General features: G+C 49.5%; 1 protein-coding gene across 1 annotated transcript in view; it reads left to right on the top strand.

Moving 5' to 3' along the window:
* VWC2 (von Willebrand factor C domain containing 2) overlaps positions 1–18,402 on the top strand; it is a 123,893-nt gene that overhangs the window by 15,699 nt on the left and 89,792 nt on the right. Inside the window, exon 2 of the mRNA XM_047850150.1 lies at positions 8,061–8,190. Within this exon, the coding sequence (XP_047706106.1) occupies positions 8,061–8,190 (130 nt within the window). The remainder of the gene's footprint in view (positions 1–8,060; positions 8,191–18,402) is intronic.

The following is an 18,402-nucleotide window of genomic DNA, read 5'->3' on the forward strand; positions in this document are numbered from 1 at the left end:
GTCACTGCCTTAGTGTTCAACTCATTCTAGTGACTGTGTCTTCTCTTCCATTAGTGGATTAAATGTGGAATGCGAATCTTGATCCCTCTCTGTAGAGAGATTCACCTTTATTTCCTTGTTCTCGGGTGTGGGTGTCTGATCCCTGAGCGCCTGTTCATAAGGCGCCGACCGACTCTTCCTGAGGCAATGCTGTAGATTTGTTTTTTAATGTTTTTCATAATGTGCTGTCCAAGTTCATTTCAGCTCTTTCTTGAAATTTTTAAAGTTTATTTATTTTTTTTGAGAAAGAGAGAGCAAGCAGAGGAGAGGCAGAGAGAGGGAGAGAGAGAATCCCTGGTACTTGAGCACAGAGCCTGACCTAGGGCTCGAACTCATGATCTGTGAGATCATGACCGGAGTTGAAATCAAGAGTCAGACGCTTAACTGACTGAGCCACTCAGGCACCCCTAGCCGTCACTTTCTTGACTCACTCAGTATCTAGTGAGCCTGGATATTTGCACCGGCTCCGTTACCTTAACAATCCCAGATGTGATGGGGACACTGCCCTGCTCTTGAGTCACCCTGGAATGAGTTGATTACTCACCAGCAGCCTGGGATTGGGGTTCTTGGTACCAGAGACTCTGCTCCAAGCCAGCGCTCCTGGAAGAATTCAAGGGGTGTTGAAGGACAGGAAGGACCGGGAGAGAGGAAAGTAGAGGGAAATCCAGATTTCAGCGTCCCTCTTTGTTTTCATGTTAATCTCACTTTGCGTCATTGCAGAACCCAGAAGGTTGGGGGTTATTACTGGAGGATCTCTGCTGACGAGGACACAAAGAAGTGGGGAGAAGAGGTTATTTGACGTTGAATGGCTTTCAATGAGAAAGATCTATACTCAGCTCAGCTTCTCTGTCTTCTCTGTGTTGAAATTAATTCCATGTAGGAAAACATGGGAAATCGTTCAGGGAGGCTGCTGCCTCCCATTTGTCTGCTCCTAAGGAAGCATCTGCATTTAGCCCAGAGTTGCTCCCTGACCACCAGGAGCCAGTGCATTTATTTGGTGGCAGTGGGGTTTCGTGGCACCTTCTCTAGCAGTCGCGGTAGAAAGTTCCAGATTGGAATATAGCGGTGGTCGCCATCCAGGCAACGGGATTCAGGTGACACACAGCACTGTCTGCCTCTCACCCAGCCAGTGGCTCTCTTTGGCAGCACGGAACAGGAGGATGCGTTTAGGCCAGATTTGAGGAAAATAGGTGCCTGCCAGTGAATGGTGAACGAATCTACCGTGCGGGCAGGAGTAGGAGGAGGGGCCTGAAGTGAGTTTCTGCCTCCCAGAGTGGGAAGCGATTTGGGACACGGGCAGGACCAAGATTCATAATCAATGTGCTTTCTGCAATATTTCGGATCCTGGTCCTTCTTGTGGTTACAGTGGTTATAATCGCAGTTACAGATCATACAAGGCAGCGCTTCGTACAGATCAGCGCCTAATTGGCACCGAGTTCATTAACGTAAGATACATGCGCTAAAATACACGGCTGCTTATGCACAACTCGCACAGAAGTTCTCCACTCCACTTCTGTACCCGTCTGGTCTAGATCTTTATGTACAGGGCACTTGACTGAAGCACTATCCACTTGTGTCGGCATCATTTCGTCTGTAAGAATTGTCCCACCTATAAATCATGGTTCCTGTTCCTACTTGCTTGTATAGAAATAGGTTCAGTCTTTAGTTCACCGTCCTTCGTGCCCGTGTACGTGTGATGCAGACACGTGTGTCATTACTGAGCATTACGAGGGTCTAACTAATTATCAGTTAGTCTCAAGTTAATCTCTCTCTGGAGCCTCTGCTGTGCACGTTGTATTTATGGTCGCTTTGTTGAGAACGTGCTCAGACAGGTCCGTCCCTCCTTGCTCTGCTTCAGGTGTCAGGGTAAGTTTCTTAGATCCACTTTGAGACGTGTCATTTGCGTGAGCAGTGTTGGCCGAGGAAGCCAGGACGGCATTCCCAGACTGGAGAACCTGGATCTGAGGCCGGCCCCAGGGTGCATAGCCGGCTAACAGTCTTCTAAACTACTCCCAGCTCTCACGTGTGCTCTTACCTTCCAGGAAAATGGTGGAAATGGTATTGGTCCATCTGGGTTCAGGGCTCGGACAAATGAAGGAATGCCACAGAGCTTATCTTTAGTCTCAAGCCCAGTTCCTGATGTCCTTATCCAACCCATGTTCTGTCCACTCCTGGCACATAGCGGCTGCCTTGAGGATGGAGACTTTTCCTCAAACGCCCACATGTTCTTATAGGTGATGCGTCTAAATTGCATGTGTTCACGGGGCTCCTGGGTGGCTCAGTCGTTTAAGCATCCAGCTCTTGATTTCAGCTCAGGTCATGATCACAGGGTTATGGGATAGAGCCCTGCATCAGGCTCTGAGCCGAACATGGAGCCTGCTTGGGATTCTCTCGGATTTGTAACCGTTATGTTGCAAAGAATGGTATTTCTGTCACAAGGCATGTGATACCGTATGTAGGTTGTGATTTGCTAAGTAGAGGTACTGTTGTTTTAAAGTTAGGTTGGGCCTGGCGAATTGTTTTTCTGGGCAAGGACAACTTTGGAAGGGGAGAAAGGGTTGCCACCTTTGACTCCTAAGCGTGCCTTGGCAGTCTGTGTTGTGGGTCGCAGATGCAGTCATGCACTGGGTGGGCTGACATATGGTTTCTGCAGTGGGACAGGGAACAGGGGATGGCAGGTGGGGACACTGCAGCTTTGGGGGTGCTCAGACCTGGCGGCTAGAGTCAGAACAGCTGCTTGGAATGTAGGGGCATCACGGGGCAGGTGAACCTCCTCCAGATGGTGGGATCAGCCACCCGCGCCTGCTAGTGGCGGGGTGGGGGAGGGGCCAACCGTGCATGTGGCACGGTGAGATGAGCCAGAAAGAGGGTCACTGTCACCCAGAATGCCCGATGGGCCCTGATGACTGCTGAGCCAAGCCCAGTGTTGAGGTTCTTGGGATCATGGGCTGTAGCTTCCGGTCTTCTTGGCAGCCTGTCCCCTTCTCTGTCGGTGGAGGGTCCCGTGTTTCCAGCACAAAGGATCCTGAGCAGAGGTGCTCTCATTAGGATACGACGGACCCCCCGGCGGTGTCTGCGTGTGGGTGGGGGTTGCAGAGGCGGGGCGGTGCCTGGTTTGGGTTGGGGGGGTGCAGAGGCGGGGCGGTGCCCGTGTGTGGGTGGGGGGGTGCAGAGGCAGGGCTGTGTCTTTGTGTGGGTGGGGGGTGCTGGTGGGACTGGCAGCAGGGAGAACAGCTGGTCTGAGTCCAGCTGGGTCCCGTCACACCCTTCCTCCATGACCCGGTGACCCTGAACTTGTGTGGCTGCATCTTCTGCTCCTGGCTGCTGAGTTCACGCGGGCAGGTGGGTTTTTGTGGTTTGCAACTTAGCAACCTTTCCTGGGCCACCTGAGCGCTGTGACAGGTGTAATGAGAGGAGAGGCCTGGTCCTCCTGTGCTGTCCTTCCTAGAGGAGGACGTGCGAGCTGGGGCTAGAACAGGTGGAGTTCGTACAACGGGGAACCTTTCTTGGGTGGCAGGACTGTGCTAGTAAGGCATCGACATGCGAAGCAACGGACTCGGTCGGTTGAGGCCTGGGAGCTGTCAGTACGTCAGTGTGCAGGGTCGAGGCGGGCCGGGCCGTCGGTGCCGTGAAGTCTGAGCATCAGTGATCAGGGCCACACACCCAGAGAAGGGTGGAGGGGCCCAGCAGGACATCTGTGGGACACCGGAGAGTTCTGTGAGGTGACCCCAGTCCCGGGCAGGGTCCCAGGGACTGGGGTTGCATGGGGAGCTCTGACTCAAACGGCGTGCAGGGGCTCTTGGCCCAGGTGGGACAGCAGTGGGCACAGGGTCCCCTGGGGGCGCCGGTGGGGCTTGGCCATCTGCTTTGGCCAGCCTGGCTCTGTGTGGGGCTCGGGGGGGTTGTGCCCCCTGTGCAAACCTCGGCCTGGGGCTTGGGAAGGGCAAGCAGTGTAGGAGGTGAGGCCTGAGTGTGACCCACTCGCTTCCGGTGATCCTGCCTCTGAGCCTCAACTCATATGTTTGAGACACGAGCGAATCTCCCAGGAGTCGAGCCAGGATTTCTAAGTATTCTGTGATAGCAAAACTCAGTTAAATTTTTGATAAAGTTGCAATCGGGCACCTGGGGGGCTCAGTCGGTTGGGGGTCTGACTTCAGCCCAGGTCATGATCTCATGGTTCATGAGGTCGAGCCCCACGTCAGGCTCTGTGCGCTCTGTGCTGACCATGCAGAGCCTGCTTGGGATTCTCTCTCTCTCTCCCTCTGTCTCCACCCCTCCCCCTGCTCGTGCTTTCTCTCTCTCTCACAATAAATAAATACACTTAAAAATCAATCAGTCAATCAGTCAATCAATCAAAAGGAAAGTAGCAGCCCAGGCTGTGGGCAACCATGGGCTCAGGCGTGGGGACACTGGGGACCCAGTAAGGTTGTGGAACGAGGAGCAGGAAGAAATACTTCACTTCCAGACCTGCCTCACCCGGGGTGTGCTCCCTTGTGCGGGAAGGCCGGCTCCGGTCCTGCAGCGTCTGTGACCCTCATTTGCACCTTGGTGGTCTTTCACGGAGCTCTCCTTGGGGACAGACGGGAGGCTTGATCTCCCCTTCTTTCAAATTCCCGAACCAAATGGGCTGTGTCCTGCATCCCCGCAGCGCAGCCTGGGTGGCCGTGGGGCCCAGGTCGGGCCCGTCTCTTGAGGACAGGCTCCCGTGATTCCTGACCCTCTTGTTCCTCTCGGACTATCCTGCCCTTAAGATGGGACCGTCCTGGCCGCTTCTGGGGGCAGTGAGCCTGGCTCCCCACTGTCTACTCCACCCTGTTTGCTTTCTTATGGCTTTCGTCCCAGCCCTCCCGCTGACGGCTCCGACAGGCGATGAACCGTGACCTGTCTCTTGGAACTCAAGGTCTCTGCTTTTAAAACGCCAGACCCTTCTCTCATCCCGCTGGCTGAGTAAATCTACCCTTGATGGGAGGATGCTACCGGCTGAAAGGGGAATTAGTGGGAGACCGAAAGTCACGAGGACAGCAGCCGTAGCAAAGAGCAAAGTCCGTCCTCGTACAAGAGGGCCTTGTGGTGCCAACAGCCTCCTGGAAAACGTGCCCTTATGTTGTTGCCAGACTGGTTGTGGCTTCCAGGGCTGTCGTGCAGCCCAGGTCAGATTGTGTCCTGGCGGCTCTGAGGTTTCATCCCCCACACACTCACTCGTACACACACACACCCCACACTCACTCGTGCACACACACTCATTCATACACACACTCATACACACTCTCACCCACCCCCACACTCACTCACTCATATACACACAAACTCTCACACCCACACTCACTCATACACTCACACACACCTCCACACCCCCGACACTCACTCATACACACACACTCATAAACACACACACTCACTTGTACACACACCTCCACATACACACTTGTACACACACACCCCACATACACACTCACTTGTACACTCACACACACTCATACATTCACACATACACACACTCTCACTTACACCCACCCCCACTCACTCATACACACACATACCCCACACTCATACACACACACTCATACACACACACACTCATTCATACACACGCACCCCACATACACTCACTTGTACACACACACTCACTCATACACAAACATACCCATACACACACACCCCACACACTCGCGCACACACACACTCGTACACACACACACCTCACATACATACTCGTACACACACACTCGTACGCACACACCCCACACTCACTCGTACACACACTCATACATTCACACATACTCATACACTCTCACCCACCCCCACACTCACTCACTTATATACACACGCAGTCTTACACCCACACTCACTCATACGCTCACACACACCTCCACACCCCCCCCACTCATACACACACTTGTACACACACACACTCACTCATACACACTCACTCGTACACACACACACACCTCCACACCCCCCCCACTCATACACACACTTGTACACACACACTCGTACACACACACACTCACTCATACACACACACTCACTCGTACACACACTCATACACTCATACATACACACACTCTCACCCACACCCACCCCCACACTCACTCGTATACACACACACTCACGCCCATACACCCACACTCACTCATACACTCACACACACCTCCACACCCGCACACTCACTTGTACACACACACCCACTCATACACACACTCATACACACACACATACACACATACCCACACCCACACTCACTCATACACTCACACACACTCACACATATGCATACTTACACTCCTGCTCACACAGATGTCCCATGACTTCCAGCCAGGCTGGCTGTGGTCTGTCTAGTGCATGAGAAAAGCCTTTAAATGGAAATACAGGGGCACCTGGGTGGCTCAGTCGGTTGAGCGTCCTACTCTTGACTTCGGCTCAGGTCACGACCTCACGGTTCATGAGATCGAGCCCTGCGTCGGGCTGTGCGCTGACAGCACGGAGCCTGCTTGGGATCCTCTCTCTCTCCCTCTCTCCCTGCCCCGCCCCCGTTCATGCACGCTTGTGCTTTCTTTAAATAGATAAATAAACATTAAAAAAACCTTAAATACGAACTGAGTGTTTGCTTTGTGCACCAACCAGGCCATCGGATGGAGATTTGAGCTTTTATTTCTGGCATTGGATAGACAGAGGCGCATCCGTGAGCGTCGTTGGCATTGTCCACGTCACGTGCGCCGGCTGGGTGGTGGGTGCAGCACGGTCGGTCACCTGGGGCCCCCGCCCCGGGACGCTCCGTGAGTGTGTCACCTTCCCGTTCCACGATCCTTTAAGGCACGTTTCCACGTCGCGTCTGCATCTGCATCCCCCTGCTGAGTCTGCATCTGCTGTTTCTGCTTTGTCCTGGGTCAACCCAGGTGACGGATCCCCGTGTCGGGGATTTCCAGGAAAAAAATCCATCACGGTGTGGGCTGTGGCTATGGCGGGATGGGGAGCTGGGGGCGTGCAGCCTTTCCAGGAATGCTATTGTGCTTGATTGGAATGATCCAGAAGGAGGAATTTGGGCCAGTGGCCACAAGTACAGCGAGGCAAGCGCCAGCCCAGCACAGAGAGGGCCGCAGCTGCCCTGGGTGATGGACGGAGAGCCCTGGGGCAGGGGACTGGAAGGGGGGACCACCTGGGCTCTCACACAAGGTCCATCCTTGGCCAACTGCCTGTCACCTGAGCCTCAGCCTCCTGATCAGCACGGGGGGCCGTGGTGCAGGAGCGGGCACCTAGTGCTGCCGTGGGGGTCAAGTGAGGTCATATCCACACAGCTCCGGGCCGGGCCAGGTCCCTCCTCTTCTTGCCCCTTCCCCTTCCTGTCTACTCCGTGCAAACATGGGAGTGTCCCAGGCTAGCCGGGTGGCACGTGGCAGGGGTAGGGGACCGCAGCTCACTTGCATGACGATGAGGCAAGAATTCGATAAGGTGAATAGTCCGTTCAACGTGGAAAGAAAGACCTGTCTTCAGAAGAAAGCTGGTAAAAAGGCACAAGGTGTGGGTCACTAAGTCACGGCCTCTCCGCACAGGGTTGAGAGGGACAGGCCAGGTGCCCCCGAAGGAGCCGGTCTCTGCTCTGGCACTCTGGTTTTGTTCCCACTTTGCAAACCACTGGGCTGCATACTTCTTTTTTTAACTTAAAAAAAAATTTTATTTGTTTTGAGAGAGACAAAGCATCCAAGTGGGAGTGGAGCAGAGAGCCAGCAACAAAGAGAGAGAGAGAGAGAGGGAGGGGAGAGAATCCCAAGCAGGCTCCACACTGTCATCGCAGAGCCCAGCTCGGGGCTTGAACTCACCAACCTTGAGATCCCGACCTGAGCCAAAACCAAGAGTCGGGCGCTTAACCGACTGAGTCTCATAGGCACCTCTGAATAATTTTTTACATTCTTAAACCATGGCGGGGTGGGGGGTCTTCCAAGGAAGTCTGGGGGGAAGGAAGACACGAGTCTGTATGGTAAGGAGGACAGGAGGTCTGACCCAACCGTGGGCTTGTGTTCCAGGTGTCTCCGTGTGAGCGGTGCCGCTGCGAAGCCAACGGAGAGGTGCTGTGCACAGTGTCCGCGTGTCCACAGACGGAGTGTGTGGACCCCGTGTACGAGCCTGACCAGTGCTGCCCCATCTGCAAAAATGGTAAGCGAGACGCCCGTCGACGGGGCCGTGTCCTGCACGTGTTTACCGCCTGCTTCCTGGTCCGTGAAACACAAAGCCACGTGCATGAGTGAGTTGGGATGTGTGTCCATGCACCCTCGCGGGCCCAGCACGTGACTGCTGGCCCCAGGGGACAGTCAGGAGGCGTGCTGTCTCTAGTTGGGCTCGGCCCCGTGTTCTAGGGCATCGAGAAGTGCTTTGTGGAGAATTTCGATTTCCAGAGTGAGGAGAGTCGTTCATTTTAATTTAACTTTGTTTGTTCTTGCAAAGCAGTTTCTCTCCTTCCAAGACAAATCAAACAGGCCGGCCGGGCTCATTTGCTTTTCATTACTAAGTGAATTAAACTGGGAGCATAATTGAATATTTTTCATAAGTAAATCAGGCAGGAAGAGAAACCACCTCTCCGGTGAGAGCCCGTGGTAGATCAAAAGCCTCATCTGGTTTACGGAGAAGAAACGGCAGGATGTCCTTGATCATAATTTATGAAGGGACAGCGTTTCCTCATCCTGAATAACGAGAAGTACTTTGTACCCGAAGTACTGAGCGCCGTTCTGGGCGCTGCACTGGAAGAGGGGATGTGACAGGAGGGTGTTCCCAGGGGGAGTGGGCCGAAGAGAGATGGCTCAAGAGGACAGCGTGGTAAAGCCGTTGAGCTGGAAGCGAGCGGACTCTGGCTTCATGACCACATCTTCAGGAGTTTGAGTCCCGCCCCTGCGAGAGGGCTCCGTTGATGTCTGCAGGGCCCCAGGGCGTGGCCTGAGGGCTCCTGGCCACAGCCGCAGATTGGCTCAGAGAGGCGAAAGCAGTTCCCCGGCCTGAGCGTTTCAGGGGAGGGGCGTCGCTCTGGGGTTGTAGGCCCGAGCTGGAAGCTGTGCGATGCGGGCTTTGCAGGTGGCCAGTGGTTACACGGGGCTGTTGCTGGTGTTTGAGACGATGCTCAGGTTCTGCAGTCGTGCCAGTCAAAACCGCCTGGGTGGTGGGGTGCCGCGATGCCCTTCGCGAGGTAGACGCAGGTACCGGACTTCACCACCATGATACACGTGCAGGAGGGGGAGTCGAGTTTCTGGGGAAGAAGGATAGTCCAGGAAGACCAAGCTCGCTGCGTTTGGGGTGGAAAGGGTCACCCTGTGGAGGCATGGTTTGCATGGCCTTTTGAACGTAAGTGGACAGCGTTAGAGCTCTTGTAGAGCACGCTCTCCGTGGCGTCGCTGTTCTGCGTGTGTTAATTGTGAAGAACGAAAACCACGGGGCATGATGCCACGAGATTCCATGCGATCAAGTGGGGTGGGGGGGCGTTTGAGCACAGACTAAGCTCTTTGCAAAATCAGGTCACACGGACAGCTGCGGGGTGGGAAGGGCATCAGTGTGGCTTTCTCTGCTAGGGTCTGTTAGAACCGGCAGGAATGGATTCGGGGTGGGGAAGGAGAGGCTGCTAGAGAGGCTGGCGGCCCTCGCTGGGGTGTGGAGTGAAGGAAACCTGCAGAGGCGTGGGTCGGTGCCTGGGGTCCGTCAGAGATGAGGGTGGCTCATCTCTAGACTGCAGCACCAGCTCAGGGGCTGGGTGCAGGGCTGTGTACTGCACAAGTAACCTCTTGTTGAGTCAGTGCTGTTTAGTGATTGATTTAAATATGGGTTGCCCACAGATCTGGTATCTTAAGTATCTAAGATACTGTTATTTCTCTTGTCAAGCACGATCAGAAACAAAGTTTTGGAGTTTGATAAGGAATCTTTGGATGTTTCCGAAAGATGAGAATATGTGATTTCAATCTCTGAAGAATTTTCAATCCCTGAAACTTAAAAAAATAAGTTTATTTAAAGGTGCCTGGGTGGGTCAGTCAGTTAGGCATCCGACTTCAGCTCAGGTCATGATCTCTCAGTTCATGAATTTGAGCCCTGTGTCGGGCTCACTGCCATCAGCACAGAGCCTGCTTTGGATCCTCTGTCTCCCTCTCTCTTCACTCCTCCCCTGCTCACATGCTGTCTCTCTCTGTCTCTCAAAAATAAACACATTAAAAAATGTTTATTTTGACAGGGAAAGAGAGTACACATGGGCACATGAGCGAGTAAGGGGCAGAGAGAGAGAGAGAGAGAGAGAGAGAGAATCCCAAGCAGGCTCCGCGCTGTCAGCACAGAGCCCGACTTGGGGCTTGATCCCACGAACTGTGAGATCATGACCTGAGCTGAAATCAAGAGTTGGATGCTGAATTCACCCACTGAGCCACCCAGACACTCCATCCAATCCATGAAACTGTATAAAGGTTTAAAACCATTTATAATGGCACAACGAACAGGTGTATACCTTTCACGATATTTACCTATGGCTAACGTTTTGCCATTTTGCTGTATCTCTTTTGACCTCTGTCTTTATCCCTGCTTTTCCCCATGTCTGTCTGTAACCCTATGCCATCCATACATCTCCTACTTTGTTCTTTCCCATAATGTACACTGGAGACCTTCTATTTATGCCATCACCAGCATGAAGCCTACTGAGTAAAGTTCAAGATCTTTCTTTGCAGTTCTTTTTACTCTTAGGATTTATCCCGGTTAGGTATAGAGTCAGAGAACTATCTTTAGAAATTATCTTTTTTCAGGGGGCGCCTGGGGGGCTCAGTCAGTTGAGCGTCCAACTTCACCTCAGGTCGTGATCTTGCAGTCCGTGGGTTCGAGCCCCAGCATTGGGCTCTGTGCTGACAACTCAGAGCCTGGAGCCTGTTTCGGATTCTGTGTGTCCCTCTCTCTCTGCTCTTCCCCTGCTTGCATCTCTCTCTCTCTCTCAAAATAATAAATACACATTAAACAAAAGAAATTATCTTTTTTTTCATCTCCATGACATGGATTTTAATTTTTTTTAATGTTTGTTTTGTTTTTGAGACCGAGAGAGACAGAGCATGAGCAGGGGAGGGGCAGAGAGAGAGTGAGACACAGAATCTAAAGCAGGCTCCAGGCTCCGAGCTATCAGCACAGAGCCCGACACGGGGCTTAAACCCACAAACCGTGAGATCATGACCTGAGCCAAAGTCGGATGCTTAACCGACTGAGCCCCCCAGGCGCCCCTTTGACATGGATTTTATAACTGAAAGTTTGTACCTCTTGAAACCCCTTCACCTATCCCTCCCAACTCCCCACCCTGCCCCTGTGGCAGTCACAGTGTGTTCTTGAACCAATTCCTTACTGGTGTGCGTATGTTAAAATTTGAAGGATTCTTACTTTGAGAGACAGCATGGAATGGAATAAAGCAGGATTTGGGGATGGTGTATTCGAGAGTCTTAGAAGGAGCAGAAATATGCTTTTTAAAACCAGATTCAAGAAGGATTACAGATTCTAGAAGGATTTGTATTAAAAGGTTTTGATCCAATTATGTCAGAACATCAACAACTTTTTTTATTTTCAGGCGTACAAGTAGGAAGAAATTTAAATGTGCCTAATCGTATAAATGCTAGTAAGTTTTGCTACACCATATTCTCCAGATAGAATGTGGTTTTTCAGCCGCCAATGGCCATAGGGTATTCTGACCTTCACAGATTAAATGGTGTTTGACATTCCTAGCAAAAAATTGACTTGAGAAATGAAGAGTTTCTAGTGCGCATGAGTTCTCTGTAATCAATGACCGAGATTAGTGAATAATTTAGAGTTCATCCCTGCCACGCACACACATAAAACAATGTTTTTGTAAGAAAAAATTACACGTGGAATCCCAGATTCTAGGACATCAAAAACAATGCGTGGGGCTCCCAGGTGGCTCAGTCGGTTGAGAATCTGACTTCGACTCAGGTCGTGATCTGATGGTTTATGAGTACGAGCCCTGCATCAGGCTCTGCACTGACAGCTCGGAGCCTACTTAGGATCCTCTCTTCCCTTCCTTTTCTGCCCCTCCCCCACTTGCCCCTCCCCCGCAAAAATAAACATTAAAAAAATATATTAAAAAACCGGCGCCTTATAAAAAATTCAATGCTTGGATAGACATAGCTTGGATGGAATAAGGAAGGTTTTAAGTCTTGATCTCAGTAAACAGGCCTTTACTCTGCATACTCTAATGTTTTGACCTATCGCCTTAAATACCTCCTTCTCCCGACAGAAGGAAAATTACAGTTGAGTTGCAAGCTGTCAAAGTCACTTGCGTCAAGGGAGCAAAAGTTTGAAACCTGGATTGCATGGGGTATAAATAAATGATCACAAATCAAGTGCACTTAATATATTCACTTTGGTGACTTGTGTAGACCAGTCTCCCAGGGATTTTCTTTTGATAAAATGGTTTGGGTGGCACTGCGTTTTTTTTCTCCCCCCTTTTCGCAGTGATGCAAACAGTGAATATCATTTATACGGACTTTCAAGATGTCAGGTGTGCTCTGGTAACAGGCGCACTTCACAGATGAGGTTCACAGCACTCGTTCCAGTAAAGCCCCTTTGTCTCAGACACTTGCCACATTGGAGATCGGGAGACTCTGTTCTGCACCTGTGTGCTCCCCTACATGCATGCAAGTGGGGCATGACCTTGACTCTGGACCTTGTTAGGATCAGCTCTGATTGTCTGAAAGGGAAGAACATATCCGAGGTAGTACAACGCACTTCCAAGAGCATAAGGCCCTGAGTACAAATGTGGTGTATCTTGCTGGAGTATCCGTGCTTCTGACAATACAGTTGACCCTTGACTGACCCAAGTTTAAACTGTGGGTCCACTTCCATACAGATGTTTTCACAGTAAACATAGGACAGTTCTATAAATGTGTTTTTGCTTCCTCGTGATTTTCTTAACATTTTCTCTTCTCCAGCTAACTTCAAGAGTATGACATTTAATACATACAACATACAAAATATGTGTTAATCGACTCCTTGTGTGATCTATCAGTAAGACTTCTGGTCAGCCCGTAGGCTGTGAGTGGTGAAGTTTTGGGGGGAGAGTCAAAAGTCATACAGAGATTTGTGACTGCACAGGGGTAAACCCCTGCAATGTTCCAGGGCCGACTAGTTTTTTGCAACTGTATTTCCACGAGGAAATAAATATGGCTTTTGGGGGGGAAGGAAATGAAAACTTTTATAAAATTTTTAAGAAAAATACTGAGACTGGGGCGCCTGGGTGGCGCAGTCGGTTAAGCGTCCGACTTCAGCCAGGTCACGATCTCCCGGTCCCTGAGTTCGAGCCCCGCGTCAGGCTCTGGGCCGATGGCTCAGAGCCTGGAGCCTGTTTCCGATTCTGTGTCTCCCTCTCTCTCTGCCAGTCCCCCATTCATGCTCTGTCTCTCTCTGTCCCAAAAATAAATAAACGTTGAAAAAAAAAATTTAAAAAAAAATTTAAAAAAAAATAAAAAAAGAAAAAAAGAAAAAAGAAAAATACTGAGACTTTAAATGATTGGAGGCACTTTTGTGAAAATGTTGTGAGAAGCACTAAGAATTAGTTTTTTTTTTTCTCCCGTGTATTTCAGAGAATAGGAAAAGATCTTGATTAAACCACAAGTAGTGAGTTGGACAGAACTGTATGGTGTGTGTGTGTGTGTGTGTGTGTGTGTGTGTGTGTGTGAGAGAGAGAGATACTCATACCAAGATCCTTCTTACAAGGAAAAACCTACTATCATTTGGCCTCACCATTGAATCTTTCCAAAATCTTTACCAAAAAAATAACACCAATCTTATGGAAATACTTTTAAAGTGTTTCACTAAAGATAAATGATTTTGTCCATTAAAAATATAAAGGAAACTACAAATATTGGAATTAATACTTGAATCGGAGTTGTTGTACAAAATAAATATGTAAAAATCAGTGGTATTTCTATATACCAGCAGCAAATAGAAATGAATTAAAAGGTAGTCTTTCAAGTAACATCATGAATATTAAATACCTAGAAGTAAATCTAACACAATTTGGCAAGATTGCCATGGTTAAAAATATTTTTTTAGGGGTGCCTGGGTGGCTCAGTTGGTTAAGCATCTGACTTTGGCTCTGCGGTTCATGAGTTCAACCCCCGCATCAGGCTCTGCGCTGAAAGGTCAGAGCTGGGAGCCTGCTTCAGATTCTGTGTCTCCTTCTCTCTCTGCCCCTCCCCGACTTGTGTTCTGTCTCTCTCTGGGTCTCTCCAAAATAAATGTTAAAAATTTTTTTGAAATATTTTTTAAAATTTTATTTATTTTGAGAGAGATAGAGACACAGAGAGCAAGGGAGGGGCAGAGAGAATCAAAGAGAGAGAATCCCCAGCTGACTCCGTGCTGACAGCACAGAGCCTGACATGGGGCCTGATCTCATGAACCATGAAACCGTGACCTGAGCTGAAATCAAGAGTCAGACGCTTAACGACTGAACCCCCCAGGCGCCCCGCCACAGTTAAAAACCTTAAAGCTTTATTGAGAGAAATGAAAAAAGGCCTAAGTAAGTGGAAGGATGTACCATGTTCATAACTGGAAGAGTCAGTAATGTAAAAACGTCAGCCTGCCTCAAATTTAGCTATTGGTTCAGCACAATTCCGGTAAAAAAGCCCAGTGGTGTCTGTGCACGTGTGTGGATATTACCAAACCGATTCTCAAATCCACACGGGAACGTAAATGTTAAAGAGTAGCCAGGGAAATACTGAAGGAGAACCACAAAAGCTGGAACAGGTACACTGTGAACGTAATGAACATCCCAAAGATAAAAAGACTGACCAATGAGAGCAGGATAGAATCAGAAAAGACCCAGAAATAAAGATCATGAGATTATGCTGATACCGCAGTACTGTGGGGAATCGTTCCAACAAATGGTACTAGGTTGATTGGGTAGAAGGTAGGAGGGTACCTTGCCTTTCGCGTCACACTGTTGAAAAAAAAAAAATTCCAAATAGCATTTAGATAGGCAAGTTAAAATAATAATACTCGGGGCGCCTGGGTGGCGCAGTCGGTTAAGCGTCCGACTTCAGCCAGGTCACGATCTCGCGGTCCGTGAGTTCGAGCCCCGCGTCGGGCTCTGGGCTGATGGCTCAGAGCCTGGAGCCTGTTTCCGATTCTGTGTCTCCCTCTCTCTCTGCCCCTCCCCCGTTCATGCTCTGTCTCTCTCTGTCCCAAAAATAAATAAACGTTGAAAAAAAAAATTAAAAAAAAATAAAATAAAATAATAATACTCTTAGAGAGGAAAACATAGGAGACCGTCTTTATGATTTTGAGTAGGGAAAGATTAACTTAAGAGAACACTCAAGATATTCACCACGATGAAAGGATTGGTAAATTGGACTTTGTTAAAATTAAGAAACGCCGTTCATCAAACAACACTTCTTAAGCCAGGGCAAAGCAGCCCATATATTTGGGGGGAAATGGAATATATCTTTCTGATAAATGACTAGACAATTCCAACACATAGAAACCAAGTGGAGAGATAAAAAAGAGAGGAAAAAGGTGATGGGGATTCGCAACTCTCTTTGGACCTCAGTGTCCTTCTCCTCCTTCCACTGATCAGAGAGACAAGTCTTGTCCCCGAGGCTTGCACACTGAGCTGCTGTCCCCCTCGTCTACTTCCATAACATTGCAGCTGTGTGACAGGGCCTACTTCTAGAGCAGACATGAGAGGGGAAAAAACTTGGATCTGTTTTAGTGAAATTAAATTACTGTGAATCCACAGTAGACTGTGATAAATTCGGGTGGGTATTTGAATTCTTCGAACACTAATTAAAATCAACAAAGGAACTCAACATGGCCCACTAAAAATATTTATCTAACGTGAAAAAGGCAGTCAGGGAGAAACAGAGGAATACAAAGCCAGGAAACTGGCGGGTGGCTTCGGATGCACTTACCCTGTCCGTAGTCGAGCTCCCCACACACAACCGCCGTTTGATTTTTCCTCGCTTGTGCTATAGGTACCTCTCTGCCTCCTTCAAGTGTTGCTTCTCCTCGTCATTCTAGACTCTTCCTTTTGATGATTCAGCTTCCCGGGACCTGGGGCTGTGAATGCAGGGAGAATGTGAGAACAGAGGTCACTGGGTGCCTGCGGGTCTGCTGCACCTACCGTGCTCTGCAGGGATCCCAGGCTCCAGGATGCACCTTTCACCCAGCTAAACCATGGTGGGCATCAGAATTGCCTCCAGGACTTGCTAAAACATGGACCAGTTGGGCTCCACCCCCAGAGTTCCTGATCCGGAAGGTTTGGCCTGGGGTCTAAGAATTTGCATTTGTTTTTAAATTTTTTTTAAGTTTTTATTTATTTTGAGAGAGAGAGAGAGAGAGCGCGCATGAGCAAGGGAGGGGCAGAGAGAGAGAGAATCCTAAGCAGCCTCTGCACTGTCAGCACAGAGCCCGACTCAGGGCTCAAACTCACGAACCGTGGCATCATCACCTGGGCGGAGATCAAGAGTCTGATGCTTAACCGACTGAGCCACCCAGGCGCTGTGAGAATTTGCATGTTTTTAAAGCTTTGCACCCATTCTGGGGCTTGAACTCCCGACCCAGAGATCAAGAGCCGCCATGCTCCTGGGTGTTTCTGTTGCTGCCGGTGTGGGGACCTCCCTTCGAGAACCACCTGTTTCAGACGCAACGGTTTTTTCTCTCCTTTGATACGTCCTCCTGGTCAAGGGTAAGGAGAAAGAAGCACACAGAGGACCTGTGAGGTTTTAGACACGAATGAGATCATTCGGAGAATTGGATGCATTTCCGGATGCATTCTTTTACACTTGGTGTTTCTCTGGACATTTTAGAGTTTCTGGAAATATATAACACGTAGTAATATTTTATACATTGAAACATCAGTGCAGAGAGAAACAACCGCATGGCAAGTCAAAAGGCTGCCCCGATCTGTGGTCTCCACCCGCCGACACATGTGCCCCTGCAGGTGGACAGCAGGTTCGACTCTGAGCTTCCCAGCAGCCAAAGCAAGAGCGAGAAGGGTAATAAATCTGACCTGCCAAGAGGGATACGCCACAATGCTGCTTTTCAGAGGAAGTGACTTCCTAGTGAACAATTTGCTGGAGAATGATCCATAAATGAATTTTTTTTTACAAATGTCCAAGTTCCACTCAAAGAATGATCCATAAGTGAATTTTGTGTTTTACAAATGCCCAAGTTTCATTCAACTTCCGTCAGCATTTCCCAGCATAGATCAAAATGACCAGAGTGCCAACATGCCTTCTGTTTTGCCTACATTCTGGTGCTGTGGGAATAACAAGTCGGATGGCATGCCATTAATCCTCATAAAGCCCAGCGAGCATCAATTATTTATTTTGGAGGGAAGCTTTTGGACGTCCCCTCACTCCCCTACCTAACGTTCTGGGTTTGAGGTTGTACCTTCCAGGCTCAGATTCTCTGGGTCATCAGAGAAACCCCAATCCCTCCTGGGTCTTCTCCTTTCTGACAAGTTAGGGAAAGAGGAGGGATGGAGAGGGGGTGAGTGCTTGACTTCAGGAGCTTACTTCGCTTCCACTCCTCCTGAGACCTTTGCATTAGCAGCTCTTCTTTGTAAATTTGCGAGCAGCTTAAAAGGACACTTTGGTTTGTAAACATTGGGACAGAATCTGATCTGTAAGGTGAATAAACCAAGCCAGACGCAGACCGGCCCACAGTGGTTGCTACCTGATTATTACGAAGAATTGTTTTTCTGAGTTAAGTATGCGGTACTTGTAAACTTCTAGACAGAAAGTGTATGAAAGCAGATTTAAAAAAAAATTTTTTTTTAATTTTTGGTATGTTTCCTAAAGTCGGACTGAACTGCATTTGGTCATCAATTTCAGACAAAGCAGGGACTCGGGTCACAAACTAGTGTCCACCAGGTTTGGCCATTTCTCCTTTACATGGGACCTTTGATCTTGCTGAGGACCAGACCTGGTGTCCCTTTTTTGTATCCCTTCTTGGTGCAGACATGTGTTCAACTGTCCTCACCTGGAAAACCTTCTCTGGCCTGCTTTTTTTATTTTTCGTTTTTGATTTTTTTAATGTTTATTTATTCTTGCGAGAGAGACAGAGTGCGAGCAGGGGAGGGACGGAGAGAGGGAGACACAGAATCTGAAACAGGCTCCAGGTTCCGAGCTGTCCACACAGAGCTCTTCGTGGGGCATGAACCCAAGAACCTTGAGACCATGACCTGAGCCGAAGTTGGATGCTTAACCGACTGAGCCCCCCCAGGCGCCCCTCTCTGGCCTACTTCTTACAGAAAGTTAATTTCACTGTTGCTTCTCCAAAGCCACATCTCCTAATCACCTTGAAGTCTGATGTAAGAATTGGGGAGACACCATAATTAAATATGTTCTTTTG

This window comes from Prionailurus viverrinus, chromosome A2 (genome assembly GCF_022837055.1).
Source record: "Prionailurus viverrinus isolate Anna chromosome A2, UM_Priviv_1.0, whole genome shotgun sequence".
In the NCBI taxonomy this organism is placed as follows: Eukaryota; Metazoa; Chordata; class Mammalia; order Carnivora; family Felidae; genus Prionailurus; species Prionailurus viverrinus.